Source organism: Notechis scutatus, chromosome 2 (assembly GCF_049901735.1).
Source record: "Notechis scutatus isolate UNSWTSFEM ecotype Mainland chromosome 2, rNotScu1.2, whole genome shotgun sequence".
NCBI lineage: Eukaryota > Metazoa > Chordata > Lepidosauria > Squamata > Elapidae > Notechis > Notechis scutatus.
This window is the reverse complement of record NC_142010.1, coordinates 217,233,362-217,261,220: the sequence shown is the minus strand read 5'-3', so window position 1 is coordinate 217,261,220 and position 27,859 is coordinate 217,233,362. Positions and strand designations below refer to the sequence as shown.

Sequence of the window (27,859 nt, the reverse complement as noted above, 5' to 3'; positions counted from 1 at the left end):
AAGTGATGCTGTTCTTCTCATGTTGCCTGGAGAATCCCTGGTTAAATGTGACTCAGGTGCACTAGTTGGTGCACTAATTAGCACAGTCACATTGCCCATTGTGCCCAATTACATTTGTGAGCAAACAAGTAGCATTGTTACTGAGAGACAATTAACAGGATTTCAGACCATGTACCACTACTAACAGTTGAATTTATGCAGTGTCTACCTCTAACAGAAATCGCTAGCAGATCGTTTATTGCATTTTTAACAATCTTGTTAGGTAAGTTTTTAAAAAAGATTGTTGATATAATAAGGATTGCTAACTCGATCAACTAATACCTGAAAGAGAATATTCAAGTAATGTTTCCTTTGTTGTAGTTTTTTTTTTGAAAATATGAATCAACACCTTTATTCTTAATTTTACACCTGAAAAAGAGACCTTTAAGATGATGCTAATTTTAGTAATGGTAATTTACTATCTGTCATTGAATTAACGGAATTCAACATTTATTTCATGCATATTTATATTAACTATTGTGTATTTTCCTCTGTAGAGCAAGTAAACAGAAAATTAAGTAGCTGAAAAAGAATAAACCCTGTAGTTTATACATAATAAAAATTTTTAATTCTAACTTCGGTGTAGTTTTAATACATTCTTTGTCCAAAAATATTATGCAATAGGATATTCATTGTAGAATATGTGAAAAATAATTTAATTGAAGAATCAATGTTTATTTTTTTTTACCAAGGTTAACAATTTTAAGATGGATTGACTCACTCTCCAAAAATTTTTATTGTAGTAAATATTTGAAACTATTTGATGCAATCTTGTTTTGAAATAACTGCTGTACGAAATAAGATTAGTGGCTAGTTCATGTGAAAATGATTTTGTGATTTGCATACTTATATGTTGTAAAAATATGGAAAAAAATTACAGCAAAACTCGATTTATTTATCTAGCATTGCTAGAAGCCTGATGCTTTGGGGACCTTGTTTCTGGTTTCAGTCTTTGGGGAATCGGAGATGAAATGTTACCAAATCACTCCAACCACAGAAATTGTATTTCCTGACTTTAGTCACAATGGAGAGACTTTTATTTTTCCAAAAAGCATCTTATTACAAAATATGTCATTAAAGTCATGTATATTAAAGTGCAGCTGAATCATTAAGCTCTGAAATAAAGAATAGTAACAAAGCATCTAAGGATAAAATACAGCTGCTGCATATATTTGTAATAATGAAAGTCACATCTGCAATATTTTAAATGCAAATATAACAATAACATTATATAATGACCAGACTAATTTAAATGAATAATAGGTTAAGCTAATGAAATAATAAACAATAGTTATTCAATTTTTCAACAAATATCTTTCTATGATGCAAGGTGGAGAGATCACAAAAAGCAAAATGATGTCTGTAACCATGTAATTGAAATTGCAATTTTGATTTTTTTTTTAATAGTCACACACACATACTGACATCTCAGAGCCCATGTCTTGCATGTCAATCTTGTTGCTAGCCAAAACCTTGGAATTATGGTAGATGTTTGTTTTTGAGTTTTAGTGGATTTCTGGAAACAAAATAATTTGTATTGGTACAATAAAATAGCTGTACACAGTTGCAAGTTTGCTTTAAACCAGAGTTTCCTAATGTGCTCTCCAGATGTTGTTTGGTTACAGCTCTAAAAATTTGTAGCCAGCATGACTGCATTTCACATTTTGGGCAAGTCTGGGCAAATTGCTTTAAGTTCATTAATTCATGCTGGGAAGAAATTGTTTTGATGCATCATCAATCAATATCTGTTCCAATTATCTGTTTTGGAAGCAAGTTAGCTAAATACATCAAATCTTGGACATCATAACTAAATCACTAGGTCCTGATGGCTTCCAACCAAGGGTTACTAAGGTATTTAAAGCTGCAACTGCAGACCTCCTAACTAAAAACATGCGACCAGTTTCTATGTAGTTGAAATGAAAAGCAGGACAGCAAGTGATCCTCTTCTACAATGTGAATGGAACAACTCTGTGGATGAGGATGATGTATTCAACAAACAAGTCTGGATTCTCCTGAGAGTAATACAAAAGTGATTTGCTGTTTATTTTATTTATTGCATTGTTTGTCAAGCATGTATGAGAAAACTAGAATAAGTATGAACATAACATATAAACATATATGTATAAACAGGTATAATTATATACATAATAAATGAGTACGAATAAATGGGAACAATAGGACAGGGATGGTAGGCACGCTGGTGTGCTTATGCATGCCCCCTTACAGATCTCTTAGGAATGGAGTGAAGTCCATGGTAGACAGTTTAAGATGAAAGTTTTGGGGATTTGAGGATGTAACAACAGAGTCAGGTAGTGAGTTCCAGGCATTGACACTCTGTTGCTGAGGTTGTATTTTCTGCAATCGAGTTTGGAGCGATTTACTTTGAGTTTGTATCTATTGTTTGCCCGTGTGCTTCTGTGGTTGAAGCTGAAGTAGTCACTGATAGGTAGGACGTTGTAGCAGACAATTTTGTGTACTAAGCTTAGGTCAGACCGTAGAGGGAGTAGTTCTAAGTTGTCTAGATACAAAATTTCAAGCCTGGTGGCATAAAGTAATCTATTGCGAGCTGAGGAGTGGAGTACTCTTCTTATGAAATATCTCTGGACTTGTTCAATTGTATTAAAGTCATTATACAATGTGGATTCCAGGCATATGAGCTGTATTCGAGAATTGGTCTAGCAAAGGTTTTGTACACCCTGTTTTGCAGTTCAATATTACAGGAGAAGAAGCTTCACAAAATTAGGTTAACAACTCTTAATGCCCTTTGGCAATGCTGTTACAGTGAGCTCTGGGGCTTAGATCTTTTGAAATAAGTACTCCTAGCTCCTTGACAAAGTGAAGGTCGTCTACGAGGTTGTATCCTCCCAGTTTGTATTTAGTGTTCTGATTTTTGTTGCCAATATGTAAGATAGAGCATTTGTTATTTTCTTCTGGAATATTTTGTCTGAAGTCCTACTTTAATACCCAAATCTGGGATTATCTAGAGGTTTCAAGCCAGGGGTGTGTTTCTACCAGTTCTGTCCACCTCTGTAGAACTGGTAGCTCTGAAGAGCAGCAGACATAGAACCGGTTCTATGCTGATATTTTTGCCCACCCACCCACCCGGGTTCTTACCTGATCTTTATTTTCTGATTTTTCAACTTCAGCTGCCGAACGAGGCACAGCTGCAGTTAAAAAAAGCAGGAAAAGAGGGTTGTTTCAAAGGCTGCTTCTCTGCAGGCAGCTGCTGATGACGATTTACAGGCGCACGGCTCGCAGCCTGCAGGGAAGCTCGTAAATCCCGAACCGGTAGTTAACCCTGTCGTATCCCACCCCTGTTTCAAACCCCTCCAAGTGCTAGACTAATGGAGACCTGATCATTTAGTCCATGCAAAATGAAACAAAAAATGGTAAACTGTGGTATAGTTCACCTCCATAGAACAACACTGACACCTAGCGGTAGATTGTGTTTACTTTTTGCTGCATTCGCATTTGAAAATGTTGAATGTTTTTTTTTCCAGAGCTAATGTGAAGATTTTTTATTTGTTTATGTTTGTGAAATTCCTTTTGGTGATAGCTGATGACATGTATATGGAAATACAACACATTCCAGGCTGCATTTCCTTACACATATAGTGCTACAAAAGAAATAAGGCTCTATTTTTTTAAAGGGAGAGAAGTCATAACAAGATCCACAAAATTGGGAGTGGTTCCTGAGGTTAGTCCTGCTGATAGAAATGAGAAGTCTACTTTCAATTAAAAGATTTTGGAGCACTGTTAAAAGGTAACAAATTGCTAGTTCAAAAACATTCCTGTGCTTTTTTTGTTGTTGTTGTCAAGGTAGGACTTTTTATCCAAAGCAGAGAATTTGCGGAGAAATAACTTATTTCAATAAAGCCAGAACTTTTGTGTTTATTTTTGTTACAATCAGTAAGTGGCTACCTGGAAGGGAGATAATTTGGTTTTTCTATCACTTAAAAATAAAACACTGTTTGCCTTGGAGTGCTACAGGGAGAGTGGGGTTTGCTGTTCTTTAAGTGGATACACAATCTTAGGCTCAAAATCATCACCTACAATTAATAGCAATAGCACTTAGACTTACAGTATATACCACTTCACAGTGCTTTAAAGCCCCCTCAGAACAGTTTACAGAGTCAGCTTATTGCCCCAACGATCTGGGTCCTCATTTTTCTGACCTCAGAAGTATGGAAGGCTGAATCAACCTTGAGCCGGTCAGAATCAAAGTCCTGACAGTGAACCGTGAGATAGCCTGCAATACTGCATTCTACCACTGTGCCACCATGGCTCCTGGTGGTAATATATCCATTTACTCAACAGAAAGAAACCCTGAAGCTTAAAAGAAATCAACCAAAAGAATAAGTAGATTGAAAAAATACAAAGTCAAACATTTTATGAAACTAATCCTGAAGATTATTATGTGCGCGCGCGCGCACACACACACACACACACGCCCTCTGCTGATTGGTTGAGTGAGAAATAAAAGCCAACTCCATACATCCATGCTCTTGGTTTTTAACCTTCATTTAATATTAATTTTATTTATTTATCTTAATTTTAATGTTTTTAATTTTTTTTATATTTATGATTTTATGCCATTTTAAGCCACCCAGAGTCACTTTGGAAAGTGAAGCGAGTAGCATATAAAATAAATAAATAAATAAATAAATAAACATATCAGACATAAATATCAGTTGATACATGTACACTGTCCAGGAACTATATTTGAAAACAAGATAGGACAAGATCAAAATAACAAAATAATTGAATTAATAATTTGTTGCCTGTAAAGTGAGGCATTCTATTTATAAAATTAACCAATGTAATTATAAGGAAGAGGAGACAAGGGGGAGAAAGGGGCCAAGCCTGCTCATTTGTTGACATAAATAAGCAGATAAAAGATTGAGGCTGTAACTGGATTGAAGCACCCAGGCAAGATCTTATGGTTGCCACAGTTATTTTGACTTTTTGACACCTGCTCCCTGGCTGTGAATGTCCTGGCCTTTAATTTATATGCAAATTTCAGTATTTGACACCTGTCTTTTTTTAAAATCAAGCCTCTTTGCACATGTCAGAGGATGGTGTTTGAGTTCAGGACCGGTAGCTTTCCTGTCACCTGGAGACTTTCTATAAATAAGATTAGTGCAATGCAATATTCCTCTTTAATATAGGATTGTTCAAAAAATATCTAATATTACCAGTAGGAGATTAACCAGTTCCAAAACTATTTAACCTTTTTCCAAACTTAATTGTGGTTGCTTTATTTCATAATTCTTGTTACGGCAGAATATATATTTTTTTATATTAGTGTAGGCTGGTGCTTCTCAACCTTGCCAGTTTGGAGATGTTTGTTTGTTTGTTTGTTTGTTTGTTTGTTTATTTAATTTTATTTATTTTTGTCAATTGCTTATAAAATAATAGGCATAAGTAAAAACATAGTTATGAATACATGGATACATATAAGAAAAATAAAAATAAATAAAAGAAACAATAGGACAGGGATGGTAGGCACGTTGGTGCGCTTATGCACATGCCCTACAGACCTCTTAGGAAAGCAGTGAGGTCAATAGTAGACGGTCTAAGGTTAAAGTTTTTGGGGTTTGGGGAAGAAACCACAGAGTCATTTAGAGTATTCCAGACATTGACCACTCTGTTGCTGAAGTCGTATTTCCTGCCATCAAGTTTGGTGCGATTAATCTTGAGTTTGTATCTATTGTTTGCTCTTGTGTTGTTATGGTTGAAGCTGAAGTATTCATTGACAGGTAGGACATTGCAATGTATTATTTTATATACTATACTTAGATCGGACCAAAGGCGGTGTAGTTGTAGCTTTTCTAGGTCTAGAATTTTGAGTCTGGTTGGCATAAGGTATTCTGCAACGAGTAGAGGAGTGGAGAACTCTTCTTGTGAAATATTTCTGGACTTTCTCAACTGTGTTAATATCAGATACGTAATGTGGGTTCCAGACTGATGAGCTGTATTCGAGTATTGGTCTAGCAAATGTTTTGTATGCTCTAGTTATTAGTGTAATATTACCAGAGAAAAAGCTATGTAAGATTAGGTTAACAACTCTTAATGCCTTTTTGGCTATGTAGTTACAGTGGGATTAGCATTTAGGTCATTAGAGATGAGTACTCCAAGATCCTTGACAGAGTTTGGATCATCAACAAGGTCTTGACTATTCAGCCTGTATTTTATTTTCTGATTTTTTTTGCCAATATGTAGGACAGAGTATTTATTTGTTGAGATTTGAAGTTGCCATTTGCTTGACCATTCTGATACATAGTCATGGTCTTTTTGAAGGGTAGCAGTATTGTCTGTGGTGTTGAATAGCTTTACATCAAGACAACGCAGTTGCTCTTGATATGATCACAGAGGTCATTTATGTAGAGTATGAAAAGAGTTGGTCCTAGAACACTGCCTTGGGGGATACCACTGTTGACAGGTACAGAATTTGATAGGACACTCCCAATTTTGACCATTTGTTGTCTGTTTGAATGCTTCTATCCAGTTGTGCAGGTGTCCAGAGATACCGTAAAATTTTAGTTTTAGGAGTAGTTTGTCGTGTACCACTGAATCAAAGGCTTTACAGAAGTCTATGTAGAATGTGTCTATTGCTTTGCTCTGATCAAGTTGTATAGTCCATATGGTTTTGCAGTGTAAGAGTTGCAGATTACATGATAGTTTTTTCCTAAACCATATTGTTTATTAGAGAGTAGGTTGTTTGTTTCTAAATGGAGGATGATGGATTGGTTAATAATTGATTCCATGACTTTACAGGTGACGCAGCATAAAGAGATAGGTCTGTAATTTTCAACTAGGCTGGGGTCTCCCTTTTTGAAGATGGGGATGACCGTGGCTTGTGACAATAGTTTTGGCAAGGAGCTGGTCCTGAAAGATTTTTCAAAGATTATGCTTAGAGGTTCAGCTATGGCAGTGGATAGCTTTTTTAAGAAGTAGGCACATATTCCGTCCAGTCCAATAGATAGATATGGTTTTAGATTGCATAGTGCTTTTTCAACATTGTCTTCTGTAAAATCGATATGTATTAGATCATTGTAGTTGTCTGTGGTTCGACTAGGAAATACCGGGCATGATCCATTGCTGTTTACAAATACTGAGCCAAAGAATGTGTTAAAGAGGTTGGCAGTCTTTACCATTAGGTCCTTTCAGGGGTGGGATGGACCTTGAGTCTTTTAGTTTGTTGTTTATAAAATTGTAGAAAGTGTGGGTGGAATTGGTGCGTAGAAGGTTTTCTTCTTGTTTAATGTGATAATTGGTGCATTCAGTTTTTATCTGGTGGCATAAATTTTTGTATCGGCTTTTGAAGTTAGCAACGTGACTAGATTTGTTTTTCCGCCAAAGTGATTTCTTTTTGGATTGAAGCTTCCTTATTGTTATGGGTAATTTGTTTTTTCTGGTTTTGGGAGTTGTTATTGGTACACATAGTTTGATGACTCTTTTGACTTCAAGTAAAAATATGTTGTAATGGTTTTCTACAGTATTGCATCCAGTGAATAGAAATTGCCAATCAAGGGATGAGAGATCGTTGTCTATCAGATCATTGTTGCCTTTTTTGAAGTTATAATTAGGGATTCCGTCATTGTGATGATTTTTGTATGGACGTATGTTGACACAAAAGTTTATCATGTTGTGGTCACTGTTGGAAAAGGGTTCTTTAATTTGTATTCCGTAAATTGAATTTAAACTATTGCAGAAGATGAGATCGAGGCAGTTGTTAAGTCTAGTGTTGTTCATTACTAGTTGTTCTAGTCCCAGATTTGTTACTGCATTGTATAAGGTTGCATGTGTGGGTTCAGTTGTACATTCATTAAGGGTCCAGTTAATATGAGGTAAATTGAAGTCACCAAGAAAGATAAAAGCGTGTGGCATGTTAGTAGTGTATTTAGCTTGTTTGCATGTTCGATGTCATAATCAGGGGATCTGTAACATAGTAAGAACCGAAATGTGATATTTAAGGACAGTTCACAGACGATGGTCTCAGGAATAGCAAGCTCCTGGGTAACTTGGATGTTTTTTAGATGTAGGGACTTTTTATAGAAGATAGCAACACCACCACCTCTACAGATTTCATGATCTGATCAGTAAACATGATAGTCTCTTACTGTAGTAATGGAGTCAGGGAGAGATGCGTTGAGCCATGTTTCACAGACAAATATAATGTCAAATTTAGCCGTATTTAGTAAGAGGAGAAATTCAGGTATTTTATTTACAAGGCTTCTTGCATCGAGTAGCTTGCATTTAAGGCCAGTTGTGGTTGGAATAGAGGTAGTTAGGGGTGTGCGTGCCTATTTTGAATGATGTTGGATTGGATGGGGTTGGATGCGGAGTTGTGGGTTGTGTGACTTTCTTTTGATGCAATCAGCTCGGTAGACAATGTATAGGTCCTTTTCTCCATTGTCTAGACGGTTTTTGAGTTCTTTGCGGAGTTCACGGGAGCGGATTCTTTGCAGTATGGATAAGTCTGGTCTTGAGCAAAGTTTTTTGTGGTTGAGATTGGTTTTTGCAATGGTGTTTATTGTATGAATGAACATGCGTTTGCTGGAGTCATTTTTGCATACAACTCTACAAAATTTTGGGGCCATAGAGCCGTCATTGTATTTGTACCCAGGGCCATCTCTGGTTATTTCAATGATATCTTCAGGAGAGATGTTTGTTGTATTTGAGTTGCTTATGATATTATGAACTTTGGTGATGTCATCTGATTCGTTGGTGTCTTCGAGACCAAATAAGATGGCATTTGGACGTTTCTGTTCACGTTCCATGGTGTCTCTGATGAGTAAGGAGATATTATTTGTGGAATTATTTGAAGGGATAGTAATTTTTTGTGACTGTTGTTTGGTGGTTATTTTTGGTTGTAGTTGTGATTGTAGTTGAGGTAGTGATTGTGGTTGTTGTGGGATTTGATTTTGAGCTGATAGGTACTCACTTATCTGTGCTGTATTTTTTTTCCAAGAGAGATTAGGCTTGCTTGTATAGTTGTTTCAAAACGTGTTGCTAAGCGCTCTTCTATTGAGTGAATGAGTGATTCTATGCTTTCAACTCTGTCAGGTAGGGTACTCAGAATATATCTGAATTTTTAACCATATCAGCTAGGCTTTTGTTTGCGTTTAAGCAGGGTGGATGGGCTAGATTGTCGCATAGGTGACATTTGATGTAAATTTCGCTTTCATTGATGGTTTCAAGACATCTGAAACATGTGCAGGAATCTGGGAGGTAATTGGTAGAGATATTTTTCTTTTGTTTTTGGCTGGCATGGTCAATGGCAATAATACACTAAACAATTACAATAGCTAGTTAATGAGATAGGTAGACAGTTACTTAATGAATGTTGGTAATTAATAAATGTTAATTGATATGTTAGAGAACAAATCAAAAGTAAGGTTACTTATTATTAAAAATCAATCAATCAATTGGTTATTCAAATCACTCTAATCAAATAATTTTGCTACAAACAGCCTAATTTATTACAGTAATTACTAAACACACTGGTCAATTAAATTCACTAAATCACTGATTTTACTAATCAGATATTCAGTAATTACACTAGATGCTCTAAACAATCATACTCAATAAAAACAATAAATCAATTCATCATTTGATAAAAATTAATTATTTTAAAGAAATTGATTTTTTGAGATACTGAAAGTAATGAAGTATTATTGAGAGTCAGTAAGTTTGCTTTGCTTAGCTGTTGCTGATATCTGAGAATAGGTTTATAACCCCTAATAAACTGGCAGGAGGCCTCTTTTCCTGGGCTGGAGAAACAGCAGTTTCTTTGTGTCAAACACTCTTTCCTCTTGAAAACAATCAGTGAGCAAGGGTTTACACTCTCTTTCTTGTTTTGTAGATTGAGTTTTTGTTTTCCCTTGATGAATGGGATTTCAGGCCCCCTCCTAGTTAATTAAATATACTTTCAAAGTTTGTTGCTTTAAGAGAAAGAGGCATGTAGATAGTCTTGCACTGGCAATTCAAACAGTTTATATTTTTACTATGTAGACTCAGACTATGTATTGAGCATTCGCTCCTGGCTTCAATATACTTCAAAAGACTTCACAAAGCATGTGCAGCTAGTGTCATCCTTGGTTGGGTTGAGTTGGGTTGGTTTTGCAGCTTACTTGTTTTATGAATCCAAATTGTTTCATTAGTTTCCAGTTCAATGTGTTATTGCAATAGCACTTAGACTTATATACTGCTTTATACCCCTCTCTAAGTGGTTTACAGAGTCAGCTTATTTCCCCAAACAATTTGGGTCCTCATTTTACCCACCTCAGAAGGATGGAAGGCTGAGTCAACTTTGAGCCTGATGGGATTTGAACTGCCAGATTGTAGGCAGCTGGCTGCAGATGTAGTTTGCAGTACTGCACTCTAATCACAGAGGCTTCAACTCCCAGAATTCCCCAGTCAACATAGCTTGAAGTTGAAGTCCACACATCTTCAAACTGCCAAGGTTGAGAAAGACTAGTGTTGGCTAACATTCAGGGCTAATAATGTATTTGCACGTATAAATGAAAATAAATATTTTTAGCTTTGGGTTTACTCTCCTTAGTATCTGTTTGCTGCTGTCTCAGTGGAACAATTGTCAGGACATTTTTAAAAGTATAAATGTATTTAAAACATATGGATTAAATAGCGAATTGTTCTGTAGGAAGTTTTATAATGTAAATACAGCACTTGTTAAAATGGCCAATTAAACTTGCATTTTATGGGATAATCCATTTAAAGCTAATTGTGTGTAAATGTAATTGCATGGCATTTTATTCACTGTATAATTTTTTCATTTGTTTCTTTCCAAATCAATGTACATGCAGTGGTGGGATTCAATTTTTTTTTTTTTTTTTTACTGTGGGCATGGCTTAGTGGCCGTGGTTTGGTGGGTGTGGCAGGGGAAGGATACTGTAAAATCTCCATTTCCACCCCACTACTGGAGGAAGATTGCTGCAAAATCCCTATTCCTTCCCCACTCCTGGGAAAGTTACTGCAAAATCCCATTCCCTCCCTACCCCACTAACCTGCTTTTCAGCTCCATTCTCCTGTGCAGGGCAGCTGGGACTCGGGAGGCAGAGAATAGATGGGGCGGGGCCAATCAGAGGTGATATTTACCAGTTGTCCAAACTACTTAAAATTTCCGCTACCGGTTCTCCAAAATTGGTCAGAACCCATTGAATACCACCTCTGTGTACATGTACATATTCCCAGTCATGTTTTACATTCAAAGAGCCTGAATGGTATACAGAATAATGGCAGTAAAAAACCCTGTGATATAAAGTATTTAGCTGTACAACAATTTTTAAAAATCCTAATACTTGCCAGTGATCAAAACTGAATCTCATAATCTTTTGTTCCTGGGATTATTGATGTGCAAACAATGAAAATATATCTGCGGAACAAAACTCTGCATTGGAAGGGCATCCGGCCATTAAACACTCTGCTAGCTCCATTCAGTTGCTCCGACTCCACCCTGCAAAGGATTATGGGGTCATTAAAAGATGATGATGATTATTGATGTGTTGGTGAACAGCTTTGAATTGCTGTCTAAAATAGAAAGCTCAGGAACCTTTTTTAAATGTATAAAGGCAGCAGATTCCATTAAAAAAAGGGGCAAGGAACTGTGGTATACAGGTAGTCCTCAACTTACAACAGTTTAATGACTGTTCAAAGTTACAACAGCACTGAAAAAAGTGACTTATGACCGTTTTCCCCACATACAACTGTTGGAGCATCCTTGTGGTCACAAGATCAACATTTGGAAGCTTGGGAGGAAGAAGGTGGAGCCTCCTCACTGACAGACCATAGATCGCGACTCTCTGCGGCAATGGTCCGTGCTCTTTCGTTGGAGAGCCCCAATCATTACGATTAGGGGCTGAAGCTGCCTTGGAGGGGCGGCGGAGTAAGGGGAAGCTGCAAGCCAGGTTGAGGGGAGCCGCATCTCCCCCGGGCTTGGTCTTTTCCCCCGAAGACGACTGCAGCGGTGGTTTAAAATGGCCACCCGAAGAGGAGGACTCAGCTGGATTTAGGTTTGTGCAGGAGGGAAGAAAGAGGTGGATAACATCTGAACCGGGACAACTGGGCAATACAGCTAAACAAAAGTACCCCAGGATTAAGGTAACATGGAATTTTTAAGAAAAGAAAAGTGAGTGGTGAATTTACAAAGGGACAGGGGAAAAAAAAGAAAATATTTTTGACAGCAAAGTGGGGTTTCGAACCGGGAAAGGAAGAAGCCAGAACTAAAGATTTAATTAAATTGGACTAAAATATTTTGGGAATAAACAGGCATAAAATAAAGCTGGACTTAAGATTGTCAAAAAATAATAATAATAAAGTTTACAAATTGGAGAGTGGACTGTGCTGGAATATTGAGGTTCGAAAAACCCTAAATAAAAAAATAGGGAGGAAAGGTGAAGACTTTGTATAATGGAGAGTGCCACCTTTTGACAAAAACTTGAGCTCAAACAAAAGGGAAAGCATCCTGTTTCTGAATGAACTTGTGTGGATATAACATTAAAGAAATATTGAAACAAAGTAAGAATAGTAGAAAGTGAAAGCAGAACCAGAATAAAGAAAAAAACAAGGAAAGACTGACTGTGGGATTGATTGATGTTTTTGGTATAGACCCTGGGCTGGAATAACTGAGAACTTTAGAAAATTGAAAGAAGAAAGAAGGAAAGTAAAAGTGTGTTGTTGTTTTTTGTGAATTTTAACGATCATAAAATATAACAGTGTGTAATGATGATATCTCTTCGGGAATTAAAAATGGAACTTAAAAACATGAGAGAATTACTACAGGAAAGAGGCGAATCACTTTGCTCTGTGTTAGAAAAAATGGCAATGGCAATTGAAGAACAAGAAGAAAGAGCTTCAGAAGAGGAGGAGTCGATTCAAGGAGAAGACATTTTAAATAGACAATTAACAAAAAGAACACTACAAAGAAGTGGGGAAAGAAGGAAGGTTAAAAAGTTGAGATTTAAGAAGGCAATTAAAAGGGGGAATACCTGTGAAGTCGGGAAAGACAGAAAGACCCAGCAGAAAAGGGGAAAGGAAGATATTAAGAAAGAGAGGGTTATAAACTGGAATGAGAAAAGATAGGGGGAAAAGGGGGAGGAGAAGCAGTAAGAAACAGGTGCATGAAATAAAGAATTACGGAAATAGTAAAACATTGAAAAGAAATTGTTTTTTCAGAGATAATGGTTGATGAATTAAAAAGGGGATTCTGCAGGGTGACAAGGGGTAATAAGAATATTTCTGCAATTAAAAATATTTAGAAAATAGGGTAATATAGATACTGATAACTTTTATTAAAAATTAAGGGGGGGAAATATGCTGCGGAATCCGAATGAAAAGATGTAATGATTATTATTGTAACTTCTTAAAAATAATGGTTTATTGGGAATCAACATGAGGGAATAAAGGTATATTTTAATCATTGAGGTGTCACACTCAAAACAGTAAAAGGGGGAAACCTATACTTGTTTTTTTGTGTGTGTGTTAAAATTTTTATTAATCTAGAATTTATAAAAAGAACGTGTAATGGAAAGGGTACATGACAGACTAAAGAACCAACTAAATTAATAAGTTAATATAGACTATTAAAAGCAAGGAGAGACATTGGTAACCTATTATTATTATTATTATTATTATTATTATTATTATTATTATTATTATTATTATTATTATTAGGCAAACACATATTGTTTATCTTTATTTTTAAAATAAATATTAAAGGATTATATTTGAAATAATTGAAATGAAACAAAAAGATGTTTTGATTGAGATTAATGAAAGAGGCTAGAATTAATGTGTTTGTTTCTCTCCTTACTGAAAATTTGGAATGGAAAAGGTAATAATAGAATTAAGTATGCATATATGAATGTATAATTGCTGTCATATTTGTATGTAAAGGTGATGACCCGGAAATATGTTGTCCACCAAAAAGATTTTTGTTTTTAATGTGAAAAACTGAATAAAATTTGTTTAAAAAAAAAAAAAAAGGAAGCTTGGCAATTGAACTCATATTTATGACAGTTGCAATGTCCCTGGGGCAGAGATGGTAACCAGCAGGTTCTGACCAGTTCTGGAGAACTGGTAGCAGAAATTTTGAGTAGTTCAGAGAACCAGCAAATACCACCTCTGATTGGCCCCGCCCCATCTATTCTCTGTCTCCCAAGTCCCAGCTGATTGGCTGGGTCTTCTTTTGTTGCCCTGCACAGGAGAACGGGGCTGGAAAGCAGGTTAGTGGGGAGGGGAGGGAATGGGGATTTTGCAGTAACCTTCCCCCAGGGAGGGAATAGAGATTTTACAGTATCCTTCCCTTAGAGTGGGGTGGGAATGGAGATTTTACAGTATCCTTCTCCTGCCATGCCCATCAAGCCATGCCCACAGAACCGGTAGTAAAAATGTTTGAATCCCACCACTGCTCTGGGCAGTAAATCATGTAAATCACCTTTTGCGTCCTTCTGATAAGCAAAGTCAATGGAGAAGCCAGATTCATTTATCAGCTTTGTTACTCATTTAACAGCTGCAGTAATTCATTCAACATCTGTAGCAAGAAAGGTCATAAAATGGAGAAAGATTCACATAACAAATATCTCACTTAGCAACAGAAATTTTGCTCTCAATTGTAGTCATACATTGAGGACTACCTATATCAATTATTAAACTACAACTCTGGTCATCCCAGCTACTGACCACATTGTAGCAGAACCTATATTCTTTAGAATGTAACAACTGTCCTAAGACCAGAGACTCACACCTCTGCTTTAAAATCAAGTTGAAGTTTGGGAACTGAAACTGGGTGAATGCTTCACTTGTGGATATTATCATGGCGTTTTAATTCAACGGTCCAAGATCCTGGCATTTTCCTTGACAAAGTTCTACGTCCATGATTTGTGAATTTCTCATTGCAGGTTTTTGCATACTTTTAAAAATGGTTGATTGTTCAGAAGGCCCCTGTCCTCAGGGGGGGCCATTTGCAGCAGGGGAATTGGCAGGAGGGAGCAACGTATGCACTAAGGAGATGACCTTGGAGCAAAAGCAACAGGTACAACTTCAGAATTCTCCAAAGTATTTATAACTGTCAGAAAATGTTTTATAATTCACTTTTAAAGATAAAAAATTAGGTCTTGCTTTTGATTCATAATAATGTTACCCTTTTCTTATGAATTTCTAGACATTTCTTTTCCTGGAATTTGGTATTCATATAAATATATTGGATGCCTAAGGTAACCCTAAAGTTAGAAATGTATGTGATTTAAAGAAAGGATTTATTTGATAAATCACAGGACTTGAATTAGAACAAAGAATATAATCTAAGAATCTACTTAAATATTGTGGGTTCTTGTCATGGATCCCTTTCTGGCAGTAAAGGACAGGTCATGGTGATGGATACTGCCTATATCCTGCCTAATGCTAAGCCCTAAAGTGGTTTATTTTTCACTTAGCATAATATTTGAACTCAAACATTACCAATTTACAAGACTTTGACTCTGGTTTAATGTTTAATGTGCATCTAGACCAGGGGTGGGCAAACTACGGCCCGCGGGCCACATCCGGCCCGTTGGTCTTTTAAATCCGGTCCGCCAAAGATTGGTACAGAATTAAGGTGTGATGTGAATGATTGAATGATTGCATTCATTTGATTTTGACTTGTAATGACAGGCATTTCGACACCAGGTGTCAAATTTTAAAAGTCAATGAGGCCCCCGAGCCAAAAAGTTTGCCCACCCCGATCTAGACACTGTGGTGTATTTAGCAATCCATCATTTAAAACAACCATGATTTAATGTAGTGAATTACACTTCTTACATTTACACAGTATTCTAAACTATGACTTGACCATAATTTATTTGATAAATCACAGTTGACTTATTAGCTCAGTGATCCATGGGAAGATACTCAAAAAATATCTAGACAGATTTCAAATATTTTATTTAAAACAGACTGCAAAGCAAAAGTTATAATCTGAGGCAAAAAAAATGTGGTTTACAGAAACTGATATAAATATTTTCAAATACAAAAATATTTACCAGAGATGTGGGATCCAAGCAGGGGTGGGCTGCTGGGGGTTCGGGAGAGCCCCTAGCTAAGATTCTGTGCAGTTCAGAGAACCCCCAAATCCCACTCTTGGCTGGCCCCACCCACCCCGCCCTTCTCCTCCCAGGAGTCCCCACATGGCCTGTTTTGGATGCAGGTAAGTGCAGGACGTGCACGGAGGCATAGGGAGGGTGACAAACAGGTTTCCCGGAAGTTTGGGAAGGCCAGAAATGGGCCGGTTTCTGGCTTCCAGAGAGCCACTGGAGCCCAGGGAGGCAGTTTTCACCCTCCCGGAGGCTCGAGGAAAGCCTCCGGAGCCCAGGGAGGGCAAAAACGCCCCCCCACCATGGTGCAGGAGGCCGATTAGGCCACACCCACCATGGCCACGCCCACCCAGCAACCGGGCAGAGAACCCTTTGCTAAAATTTTTGAAGCCCACCCCTAGATCCAAGGACACTCCCCACAAAAATGCAAGAGCAGGTTACAAGTAGCAACATGAAGAAACCCAGGCTCCAGTAACTGTAATGGTTGAATCTCTCACAGTTCCAACTGCCTTGCACATAGACATTTCAATACCTAATTATGATACATAGTTCAGCCAAATTCTGCATGATCACCTGTTAGAAGCATTTTCCAAGTTAAGCTTAGTGAATGATTAATCTTTCCAGCCCACCTGGGAAGAAATGTGCACAATGCTGCCAGCTTCAGTCTGAGAAGGCCTTTTGCCCCACTTTCAAGAGCTGCAAGAAACTTTTTGCTTGGGTTCCCTTCTTTGAACTATTTGCTCTTTTCAGGTTTATAATTTGTGTTCAGTCTGTTCTTCAGTTGGGTTAGTTCACCTGTGCCAACAATTGCCTAAACAAGTTCTACAATCTTGGCCTTTCTATCTTCAGGTCTCACTAAGCTTGAACCAATGTTGATAATCTGCTACATTCCTCATATTCAACTATCCAAATATCTCTGCTTTCTTTCTAGTATGCAGCCAGGAGAAACTTTGAATAATTGTGGGGCATTGGTTGCATACTTTCATACATGGTATTGAAAGGCACCCTTTTGCTGTAGATACGTCATAGTGATGTGAGATAAGTTAATACAATTCTTCTCTCTGCATACACCTTGATTTAGTCCCGTCCATGGAATTTCTCCCATGTAATACATTTCTTTTAGTCCTTCTGGTCTATTGGCTGACTGCAGGGCAAGACAAAGACAAACAGTATTTCTTTTTCTTTTGTCCACCCGCCCACCCCAGGGTGTCTTAGAATGACCCAAATAATCTCCTTATCTTGTTCTCCATTCAAGACCCATGTAATTATTTTTACCAGCCTATAACATTCATAAAACGAAGGTGCCATTTCCTGAACACTTTGTAGCTTTAATTTATAGGAGTATTTTGCAACTGAAGACCTTTGAGTGGGAAGCTACTGTTCGCACCTTTCCAAGTGTGATGCAAATAAATCAAGAAAGAAAGCAGCTTCTGGATCCCAGGTCTGGGGCTTTTTTGGCTGATTCTGTTCAGGTTGTTTTTGTTTTAGTTTTTCTTTCCCCTGATGCTCAGCCTTCTGTTCTGCTTTCTCCTTATTAGCTTTTCCCTGCAGGCAAAATACATTTGGGCAGCACTTTAAACTGGTGCAGCATAAAACCATTTAAACAATTGGCAGGATGAGATAGAAATCCCAAGCTAGACAGGCAGGCAGGCAGGCAGAACAATATTGATAAGTGCCCTTCAATTCCCAAATAGCCCAAGTCACAGCCACCTTTGGTCCAACAATACATGTTGTATGCAGATGTTTGCATACTCAGCGAATGGCCTGGGTACCACATATACCAGTGTTTGGCAAACATTTTCAGCACTGAGTGCTGAAATGGGAACGTGCGCTCATGCACAGGGGAGCACCAGAAACCAGAAGAGCAACAGGCACAGCTGGAATGCCCAGAGAGATGGCTCTGTGTGCCACTTCCGGCATGCGTGCCATAGATTCGCCATCATGGACATACACCATCTTGCCACTTAAATCATGCACTTTCTCCTATGCACTTCCAAAATCTGCTTAAAGCAATGTTCATCAACTTTGGCAATTAAGATACCTGGTTGAGAAACACTGGGTTAAAGCATTCTATAGCATCCCTCTATTACTGCCCTTAACATCAGTTAGCTCCTGATATGCTTATGGTGACCATCTATTGCTCCTGAGTCTCTCTTTCATTTCTCTAAAACCACTGACAAACTTTCAGATAGTATTTCTTTTCCCACAAAGTATTATCCAATGCCCCCATATCTCCAAATGGTACCTCCTACTCACAAAGCTGGACAGAACGGGATTGATGTTCTCCTGGCACTTGCACAATTTCCTTGAAAGAGCTATAATATCCCTGTAAGTTAGATTTACACAGATGACTGGATGTGTAAGAGCTGTAACTTCTAAAGCAGGTTACCTTGCAAATTGAATAATTAGTAAAAGGCATTAATACTCCAAATTATACTCCAAATGAATATGGTCTGAGAAAAACATAGTAAGGTGTAGTATACACATTTACTCTGTCTGACTATTTAACACAGAGAAATTGCCTCTATTTTTCTAAGATATCCACCTAATGTTGAATAAATGCACAATGTATAGCAGGATGCCACTATCCCAATGATTTATTAACATGGTAGAAAAGCATGACAAGATAAATAGGATCAAAATATCAGTCCTAGGAAAGCTATGCCCATGTTTACAAGCTGTGTTTGTCCGGAATACAGTTAACAGGGAATTAGCAAGAATTGCTTAAGAGCCACAAATAGAACATAACATTCCAAACAAAATACAGAAGTAGGAAAAATTCCCTCTGCTTGCTATGTATATCAGTCCATAGCAAACCCCACTAGTTTTTCCCCAGCTTTAAAATTTGTTGGTTAACCACTATTCCATACAGAACACTCTGAAGAGATCTCATGCCATGCCACTCAATCATAATTGAGTTCTGTCACCAGATCAAGCCCCACACAAGCAATTCATATTATTGTCAGCTTTCCCAGGTAGGTCAGACAGGAAGCACAAACAGATGAGCTAATTCCATTGTAAATTCCATTACATTAACAGAGTCTTGCAAGCCTGCTAATACAAAACTCCCACCATTTTTTATAGCCTGAGAGGTTAAGGAGGTTCCTTTCTGAGTTTCCTTCCCTGGCCATCATGCAGCTGCAGGCTATGTCCTCTGTTATCTGATTATTTCTTAGATAGCATCTCTTCACCCCCTTTCCCAAGGTCATTCCTACATACCATTACAATTATGGATTAGCACACTATGTGAACTACTCACCTGTAAAGTATCTGAAATGTCTATCCTATATAAGTTCCAAAGGCAGGGCATTCAGCCCTTACGTGGTAGGTAGAATAATAATTTTTCTAGTCAGACTTGATTTTTACCAGGAGACAATAAGCACTCTAACTTTGAGTAATTAGACTAATACATGAGCATAGACAGACTTTGGCTGGAACACTTATTGCTGCAATCATGCAATGCTGGGTGCATAAATTGCCTGAGGCACACTTCATTTTATCGCTGGTTTATTTTTGAAGTCTCAAACAGGTACAGGTAAATGTGTCCCAAGACCTGAATAACTGCGATGTAGTTTGATCTCCCATGTGCTGTATAAACCTGCTCAGGTATCAGACCATAGAACCTTTCTCCAAGACATTAGCTAGCAAATGTGTAGCCACAGCAGGACAACTGGACATGCCAGACAGAGAAGCAGGCCTCCTCTCCTGTGGTGTCTGCCTTCTGGAACGAAATCCTCACCACCCCTACCCTGACCTTATTTATGTTTTCAGTTGTTCTGCTGACAAAATGATGTTTTCTCTTTTCTCCCAACACAAGTCTTGTAATAAGGATCATCTCTACATTGCCTCAGAAATGAGACTGGCAACTAAATGGTCAGGGGGAGGGCTGTCCAGCTGCTGAACTTTCCCTCTTTTTAGCCTGTTGTTAAGTCTGGGTGGTGGGTCCCAAGGAGAGACGAGACTCGTGGTAGTGAACAACAGCTCTTTATTAAGCAACCAGATACTGAGACAAAGCCCTAGCCGTGGCTGCTCTTTTTATAGAGCTGGCCGCGGCTAGGCAGCCAATGACAGGTTTTTGAGCTTGCCGCACTTGGTGTTAGCCAATCGCGTCAAGCTCCATATGAGCCAATCAGAGTGTCCCAATAGCGACCAATCATGGCCCGGCTTTTCCGGACCAATAGGAACGAAGGCCTTCAAGCCTGCTAGTACGGAACACCTGTCATTGGATGTTGATCCCTATGGTCACTCAGGCTTGGCTTGCAATACAGATCAGAAGTCTGCTCTGCAAAGCCTTTTATCGGTCTGTTTTGTTTTTTTTTGACACAGAAATAATCCATCTCCCAGAAGACATTTGGGCTTTTTAAAGAAACATAAGGAGATTGATAGTCCCATAGGAAATGGGAAATAAATAAATCCAGTACTTTCAAAGTTTGACTGACTCCGATAGGAGTGTCTGCAGTCTTTAGCAGGGGTGGGATGTTACCAGTTCTGCCTGGCTCTATAGAACCGTTAGCTCTGAAGAGCAGCAGACACAGAACCGGTTCTGTGTTTGCTGCTGTTTGGCCCAGGCTGTTACTTGACCTTTATTTCCTGCTTTTTCAACCTCAGCTGCTTTGCGCGGCACAGCTGAGGTTGAAAAAGCAGTAAAAAAGTGGTTTTTCAAATGTTGTGCACCTGTGCATGCAGCGCTTATCAGCTGTCTGGCCAGAACAGCTTTAGTTGTATTACACGCATGTTCACAAAACGTAATCACCGAACTGGTAGTAACACCAATTGAATCCCACCCCTGGTCTTTAGCCCTACCTTGCCATACAGAGAACAATTGGAGGTGGTTCTTTTTATTGATAAGAGATGAAAATGAAACTGGTGAACCAGTCAGGCATTACCTTGAATTTGTAAGGACAGCAACACTCCCTACCTTGCTACTAAGTCACAGTAAGCTTGACTAAGGAGGCAACCCAACTTAAATCAATCCCTCCCCTTTGTACTCTTCTTGTCCTATCACCCAAGGGTTGGGAAGTGAAATGGGAAAATGTGTTGTCTGTGAGTGATGGGTGTTTGTTTGGCACTGTTGTGGAACTTTGCCAAAGTAAGGAGTACAGCACTAAGAAGAACCATGGTTATTGCAATGAACATTGGATGCATGTTTTAGGGGAAAAAAGGGACCCTGACCAATGGAAAAGCAGTTTTTTTTTTTTTAAAAAAATAGAAGTTGAGGACTACAAGGCAGGAAATCCTAGGGATCTAAATGGCTGGTCAGTTTGGGAAAGCTTGGCAGGTCTTTGACCCTGTTCCTATGGTGAATTCTATTGTCAGGCAGAATGGGACTTTTAGAAATGCAGCAGAGCTGGAGACATTCATTATGAAAGTGATAAAATTTGGGGTCATCAGCTGATACGAAGATAGGAAGTTGGGGATTCCCTAGGTCACAACTTCCTGTTGCTCTTGTGCCAGTGGTGGGATTCAAATTTTTTTACTACTGGTTCTGTGGGCGTGGCTTGGTGGGCGTGGCAGGAGAAGGATACTGTAAAATCTCCAATCAGAGGTGGTATTTGCTGGTTCTCCGAACTACTCAAAATTTCCGCTACCAGAACTGGTCAGAACTTGCTGAATTGTACTATACTGTGAATGGGTGAGGATATTTCTATTCTTTGATCTAGATGTAAGGGGTGGGGGGAGAATTTGTCAAGAGCAAGAGGAGTTATTCATCTCTGATGAGGTTATGCAAAAAGAGGAAGTGGGTTTTACTTTGGTCATATCCAAAAGGCAAGGAGGGGTGTGGGGTATGGGTAAAGTCTTCATTTTGTTAGTTAGGTTCATTTTTTCTACTACAGGCACAGGAGGAGAATCCTGCTAATCAGTGGCAGAACCACAGAGAGGCATCTAGCAGTAGCCTCAGCCAGCTATCCTAACCTTACTTCAATGTGATATAATTCAGATGGACTAAATCAGGGGTCCCAACCTTCCCAGGGTGACCATGGCCTATTCACAACTAGGCCTCACGAGTGGCAAGCTGGCATGTACATGTAGCAAAACTTGCTTGTTCACATGGCCTGGTTCCTCTTCCCCCACTGAGCTCCAAGCTGCAAAGGTTGGAGATTGCTGGACTAAAGAAGATAGCTTATGCTGAAAATGTTATTTTACAAACGAAATAATAAGAGTTGAGTTCTTTCTGCCTTTTTAGCAGGTCAGGTAAATTGACTCTGACATAATTTGTCTATTCCTCTAAATTCATCTAATGAAGCATCCGCAGTTCATGCTGAAAAGGTTATCTGGAATCCAAAAGTAGGCCTTCTGATTTGAGGTAGACTGGAGATTAATAGTGATGGTTTCATCAAGTTTGAGTCACCAATAGATCATATATAATTCAAAGCTACAGACAGGATACAACTTTTTATCTTTAAGCAGTACATTACCATATTTTTCAGGGCATAAGATGCTCTGGATTATAAGATACACCTTGGTTTAGAGGAGGAAAACAAGAAAAAAAAGTTTTTTGCCTCTGTGCATCGTTTTTGCCTTCCCTGGTGTGCAGAAGCACTCTGCAGGCCAAAAACGGCCCTATTTTTGTCCTCCAGACGCCTCTGCAGGTCCTGTTTTTGCCCTCCCCGCCATCGCCCCCCCCAAAAAACGGGACTTGTGGAGGCCTCTGGAGGACAAAAACAGGCATGTAGAATGCTTCTAGATGCTGTGGAGGGCAAACACAGGACCCACAGAGGCTTTGGGAGGCCAAAAATGGGCCTATATTCACTGTATAAAACACACAGACATTTCCACCCACTTTTTTTTGGGGGGGGAGGGGAAGTGTGTCTTATACTCTGAAAAATATGGTAATTAAAAGAAAATTTGATTCTATGTTTTAACAGGAATTAGTGTGAAAATGTTTTGCGATTTAATTGCTGGAGGTTTTTTTAGGTTTCTGTTTTCATTTAATACTGAATTCCTAAATGCACTTGTGAACCTATTATTGTAATCACTAGTGTGTTTGTTGACAGCAACAAATTGAACGACAGCTAAAATGCTTGGCATTTCAAAATCCAGGACCTCTGCTGGCAGATTTCAACCCAGAAACTCGGGAACAACAAAAGAAAGTCTGTATGTCAATGATAAACCAGGATTGTTTTAATACGACAAAGAAGTAAGATGATGTATCCAAGTTCTGTCTATATTTTAAATTAACTTTGGAAATAGAAATTTATAGGGTTGTTTAATCATCTTCAGATGCTTAAGGCTCCAGATTAATGCATGCATTCTTGAAAGTTCTACTCCAGTTAGCAGAAAAAAAATATATTCATAATTACCATGATCATGGCTGCAATCATGGCTATTGTTCCTTAAAATTCTCTTATTTAAGCATTTAAGACAGAATAAACCTGCTGACAATTAAATTGTAGGACATTTGGAAGATTAAGGGTGTGTAATTGGTTTTGGGCTAAAGGCTACATTAGCCCAACATTACATTACATACAGAGTAGTGTGTACCATACTACCCTCCTATATGGCAAACTGGGTCCTTGTGGCTTGACTTTCTAACCTGCTTTCCCACGTGGTGCCTGCACCCCAACTAAGCAGCCCTGATCTGTCTGCTCACAGGTAAGCCTGCGAGTCGCACTAGCCACCCCCCCTGTCCCCAGGTTCAGCTGGCTGGCTTCCCCATTGGCACGGCCCCATCCCGGTGGTGGTGCTGGCTGGGGCTTAGCTAGCTGCCCCTCCATCCCTGGGCTCGGCTGGCTGGCTTCCCCAGCGGCACGGCCCCATCCCGGAGGCGGTGCTGGCTGGGGCCTAACTAGCTGCCCTGCCCCCACCATCCCTGGCTTGGCTGGCTGGCTAAGCCGCCACGCGGCGCTTTCCCAACCATGGGGCGGCTGCAGCGTAGTGAGTGGCGGGAGTGGTGCTCCAACCGGGAGGGTGGGGACACGGATGCCTCCCATAAGCAGCGCTGTTGCTGCAGCGCCTCTGCTGCCACCACTCGCTTCTCCTGGGGGACAAAATGAAAGGAAGCGGGCGGAGGTGACAGAGGCGGCGGACCTGGCTGCCTCTCGTAAGCAGCGCTGTTGCCTCCGCTACCTCCCTTTTGTTTTGTCCCCTGGGAGAAGCGAGTGGCGGCGGCAGTGCTCCAACCGGGAGGGCAGGAACCGAGCTGTCTCCTGTAAGCAGTGCTGTTGCCGCAATGCCGCAGTGGATGTCCAGGAGCTGGTTGCTTTCTTCATTCTCCTGCCGCCTGCTGCTCTAGAGTTCACCGGATCAGTTAGTTCCAGATCAGGTGTGTATGTGAGAGTGGTGTATGTGTGCTTGTGTGTATGTGTGTGTATGAGAGAGAGAGAGAAAGAAGAAAAGAATGAAAGAGCAAGAAAGAGCAAGAAAGAGCGAGGAAGGGAGAGAAAGAAAGAAGAAGAAAGAAAGAGAAATAAATAAAAAGAAATAGAAAGGAAAGGAAAAAGAGACTGTGCTGTGTGTGGGAGAGACAAGAAAAGAAAGAAAACAAGAGCATGAAAGAAAGAGGAAGGGAGAGAGAAAAAAAGAAATAGGAAAAAAGAAAGAAAAAGAAATAGGAATGGGGGGGGGGGGAGAAAAAACTGTGCTATTATTTTTAATTGTTCCATTATTTATCATATATTAATATTTTATACTGTCCCTATACTTGATTTTACTGCCTTTCTTTTGCCCAGGGCTACCACATATTTTCCAGGGTTTACATACATTCAATGTCTATAGTCCAGACTCCAGAGCATAAATACACTTGCGTTTAACAGAGTTGAAAGGGACTTTGGAGGTCCTCTAGTCCAGTGATCCCCAACCTTTCTTATGCCGCGGCCCGGTATCCCCAACCTTTTTTATGGCGCGGCCCGGTACCGGCATTAGCTGGGCGCCGCCATCTTTTTTTGATGAAAAAGTGCTTCCGGTGAGCTTTCTACCCGGAAAAGCTCACTGGAAGCACTTTTTCATCAAAAAAAGATGGCGGCGCCCAGCAAACCAGCGGCCCGGTAGGACTTGTTCCACAGACCGGTACCGGTCCGCGGACCGGTGGTTGGGGACCCCTGCTCTAGTCCAACCCCCTGCTCAGGCAGGAAAACAGAGAATGCCAAACTCTGAGCAGAGGACCTGGGAAAGATGTCAGAATAACAGAATAATACTTAGAAGGGAGCTTGGGGGGAACCCTATATCATTTCAGAGAAATGGCTGTTCAGTCTTTTCTTAAAAACCTCTAGTGTTGGAGTACCCAAAACTTCTGAAGACAAGCAGTTCCACTGGTTAATTGTTCTCATTGTCAGTTTTAGTCTTGGTTTGCTTCTCTCTTTGTTCAGTTTCCATCCATTGCTTCTTGTTTGCCTTCTGGTGCTTTGGAAAATACATTGCCCCCCCTCCTCTTTCTCGCAGCCCCTTAAAAGCCTGTTGTCTATTACACACTTGAGCAAAGCATGTGAGCCATTTCCTCCTTTCCATGAAAGTATATCTATAGTACATAGATAATAAAGTCAAAAAAAGGTGAACAACATTTTTACAGAATTATAGATAAATTGAGGCTGGGTGTGACAAGGAATGGCTGGCAGGGGAGGGGAGGGGAGGGGCCAGGTGAGGCACCCCTTGATGTGAGTGACATAAGAGTTGGCACACCCACCCAGTCACATGACCACCACACCATGCCTACACAGTCACATGACCACCAGGCCACGCCCACCCAGTCACATGTCCATCAAGCCCACCCGCTCAGTCACATGCCCAAGCCATGCCCATCAAATAAACCACGCCCATAGAACTGGTAGTAAATTTTTTTGAATCCCACCACACACACACACACACACACGCATGTAGTCTCCAAGACTATAGCCACATGTCAGTTTTTATCTGAATTTTTAGTTTTGATGAGAATTAAATTCGCTATCCAGTCTATGTGGCTGGCTGTTTTCCACATTAGCAATCTGGCAATCCTCTGCTTAATTGGAATTTAATTTGCTCCCTCTGCATGCCCTGCTTTTTAAGACTTATGTAGCTGATCAGAATCCTAATATTTATCTTTTCCACTGGGGATATCGCTTTCGTATAGAAAAAAGTGCATATCCTAACAGGACATAATCTGGCACACTACTGCTGCCATTTATAGTTTACCTGAGTTAAAAAAATTCCTACGCTAAGTAGTCCTGAGGAACCATCTGTCAAAGCAATTTTCTTCCTCCTCTTTTAAATAGGTCTGTGATAATGCTGAATTCCATTCTGAGGTAAAGATAAAAGTGTTCTTTATTTGCAGATTAAAATAGTATCAGAGGGGAATTCTGAAGATCTTTTTTTTTTTTTTTGCTTTGCAGTGCATTTTCATTTTTTTTACTTCATATTTTAACAATCTAACAAGGTGCCTCTGTCTGCTATTTTTATAGGACTGTGAAGAAATATGACAAACATGGCCATCTGATTTCCAATAAAACAGATTTGTGTGATTGTCTAGAGAAGAACTGCCTGGGCTGCTTTTACCCTTGTCCTAAATGTAATTCAACAAAGTGTGGGGCAGAATGTCGCTGCAACCGGAGATGGGTCTACGAACAAATTCAGGTGGAGGCTGGCCAAATCATCCGATTTCCATTTCGAAACAACTAGATTACATTACGTTTCCTGATATTATTTTCTACCCTTTGTAAAGAAAAACACTCTCTTTTATTTTTAACAAATAAAGACAGGGTTATTGTTGTGGATCAGTCACTAAGTTGTGTCTGACTCTTTGCAACCCCATTGATCACAGCATGCCACTCTCTTCCACTGTTTCCTGAAGTTTGCCCAAATGCATGTGTATTGCGTTGGTGACACTATCTAACCATCTCATCCTCTGTTGGCCCCTTGTCCTAGCACCAGGGCCTTTTCCAACGAGTCCCCTTTTCTCATTAGCTAGCCAAAGTATTTGAGCTTCAGCTTCAGCTTCAGTATCTGTCCTTCCAAAGTACAGTTGTGGCGCCTTTTCTTTACGAATCTGCAGAGTTACCATACTATTTGATAGAAGGAAAATAAGTAGCCTAAATGACACAAGAAAACTTGGAAAAGTATATGTCTTGAGGGCAAAATAGCATAACAGAACCATGATTGCACGGGAGGGAGAAGATAGTTTGATAAAGAAATCATTAGGAGAATCTGGACAGAACTGAAGAAAAGGTTTTTCACATTTGTCTACCTGTTTTTCCATTACAAATCAGTGCCTCCCCCCATGTGCTTTACATAGCACATTTGAAGTGCATGAAGTGGATGCTTTGCTAATTTTGAAGATCTCGGAACATATGTGATTAAGAGAAATTTTGCATAATAGGGTTGGAAGGAGATGATGGTAAAAGAAAAAAAAATGAAGATTTTTTTTTCAAATGCTATTTTTCTCTCCTTTCCTTTGAGCCAAAGCTGCTGTGATCCTCAGCAAATGGGTATTAGAATTTCATCTTAGGTTATTGGAATGTAGTGTGCAGCTGCCTGTGAGTTTCTTTAGTTAGAAAATGTTAGCATTAAGCCTTCTTCACTTTGGTAGCTTCCAGATGTGCTGGGAAGACTGTAATTTCAGAGACTAAACTGGCTGGGGAATCCTGGAAGTTACAGCTGTAAAACATTTGGAGTACCTCCAGGCTTATCTAGACTCTAGGGAACTGACTGAATATTCTTCCACCGCTAGGGTCAAGTAGAAGGTGATGTGTGGTTTAAACCCTTTTGGTTCAGTGGAATCAGCCAAAGATAAAGAATGTAAAACCAGCTGAGTAAATTGG

General features: G+C 39.4%; 1 protein-coding gene across 1 annotated transcript; it reads left to right on the top strand.

Annotated features, from left to right (window-relative positions):
• The first annotated feature begins 132 nt into the window (after window positions 1-132).
• On the top strand, window positions 133-27,859 carry ARL14EPL (ARF like GTPase 14 effector protein like). The gene is made up of 4 exons (XM_087958032.1): window positions 133-262; window positions 14,961-15,094; window positions 23,126-23,268; window positions 26,504-27,859. Exons 1-4 carry the CDS (start codon window positions 196-198, stop codon window positions 26,718-26,720), a joined length of 561 nt encoding a protein of 186 aa, XP_087814158.1. The 5' UTR covers window positions 133-195; the 3' UTR covers window positions 26,721-27,859.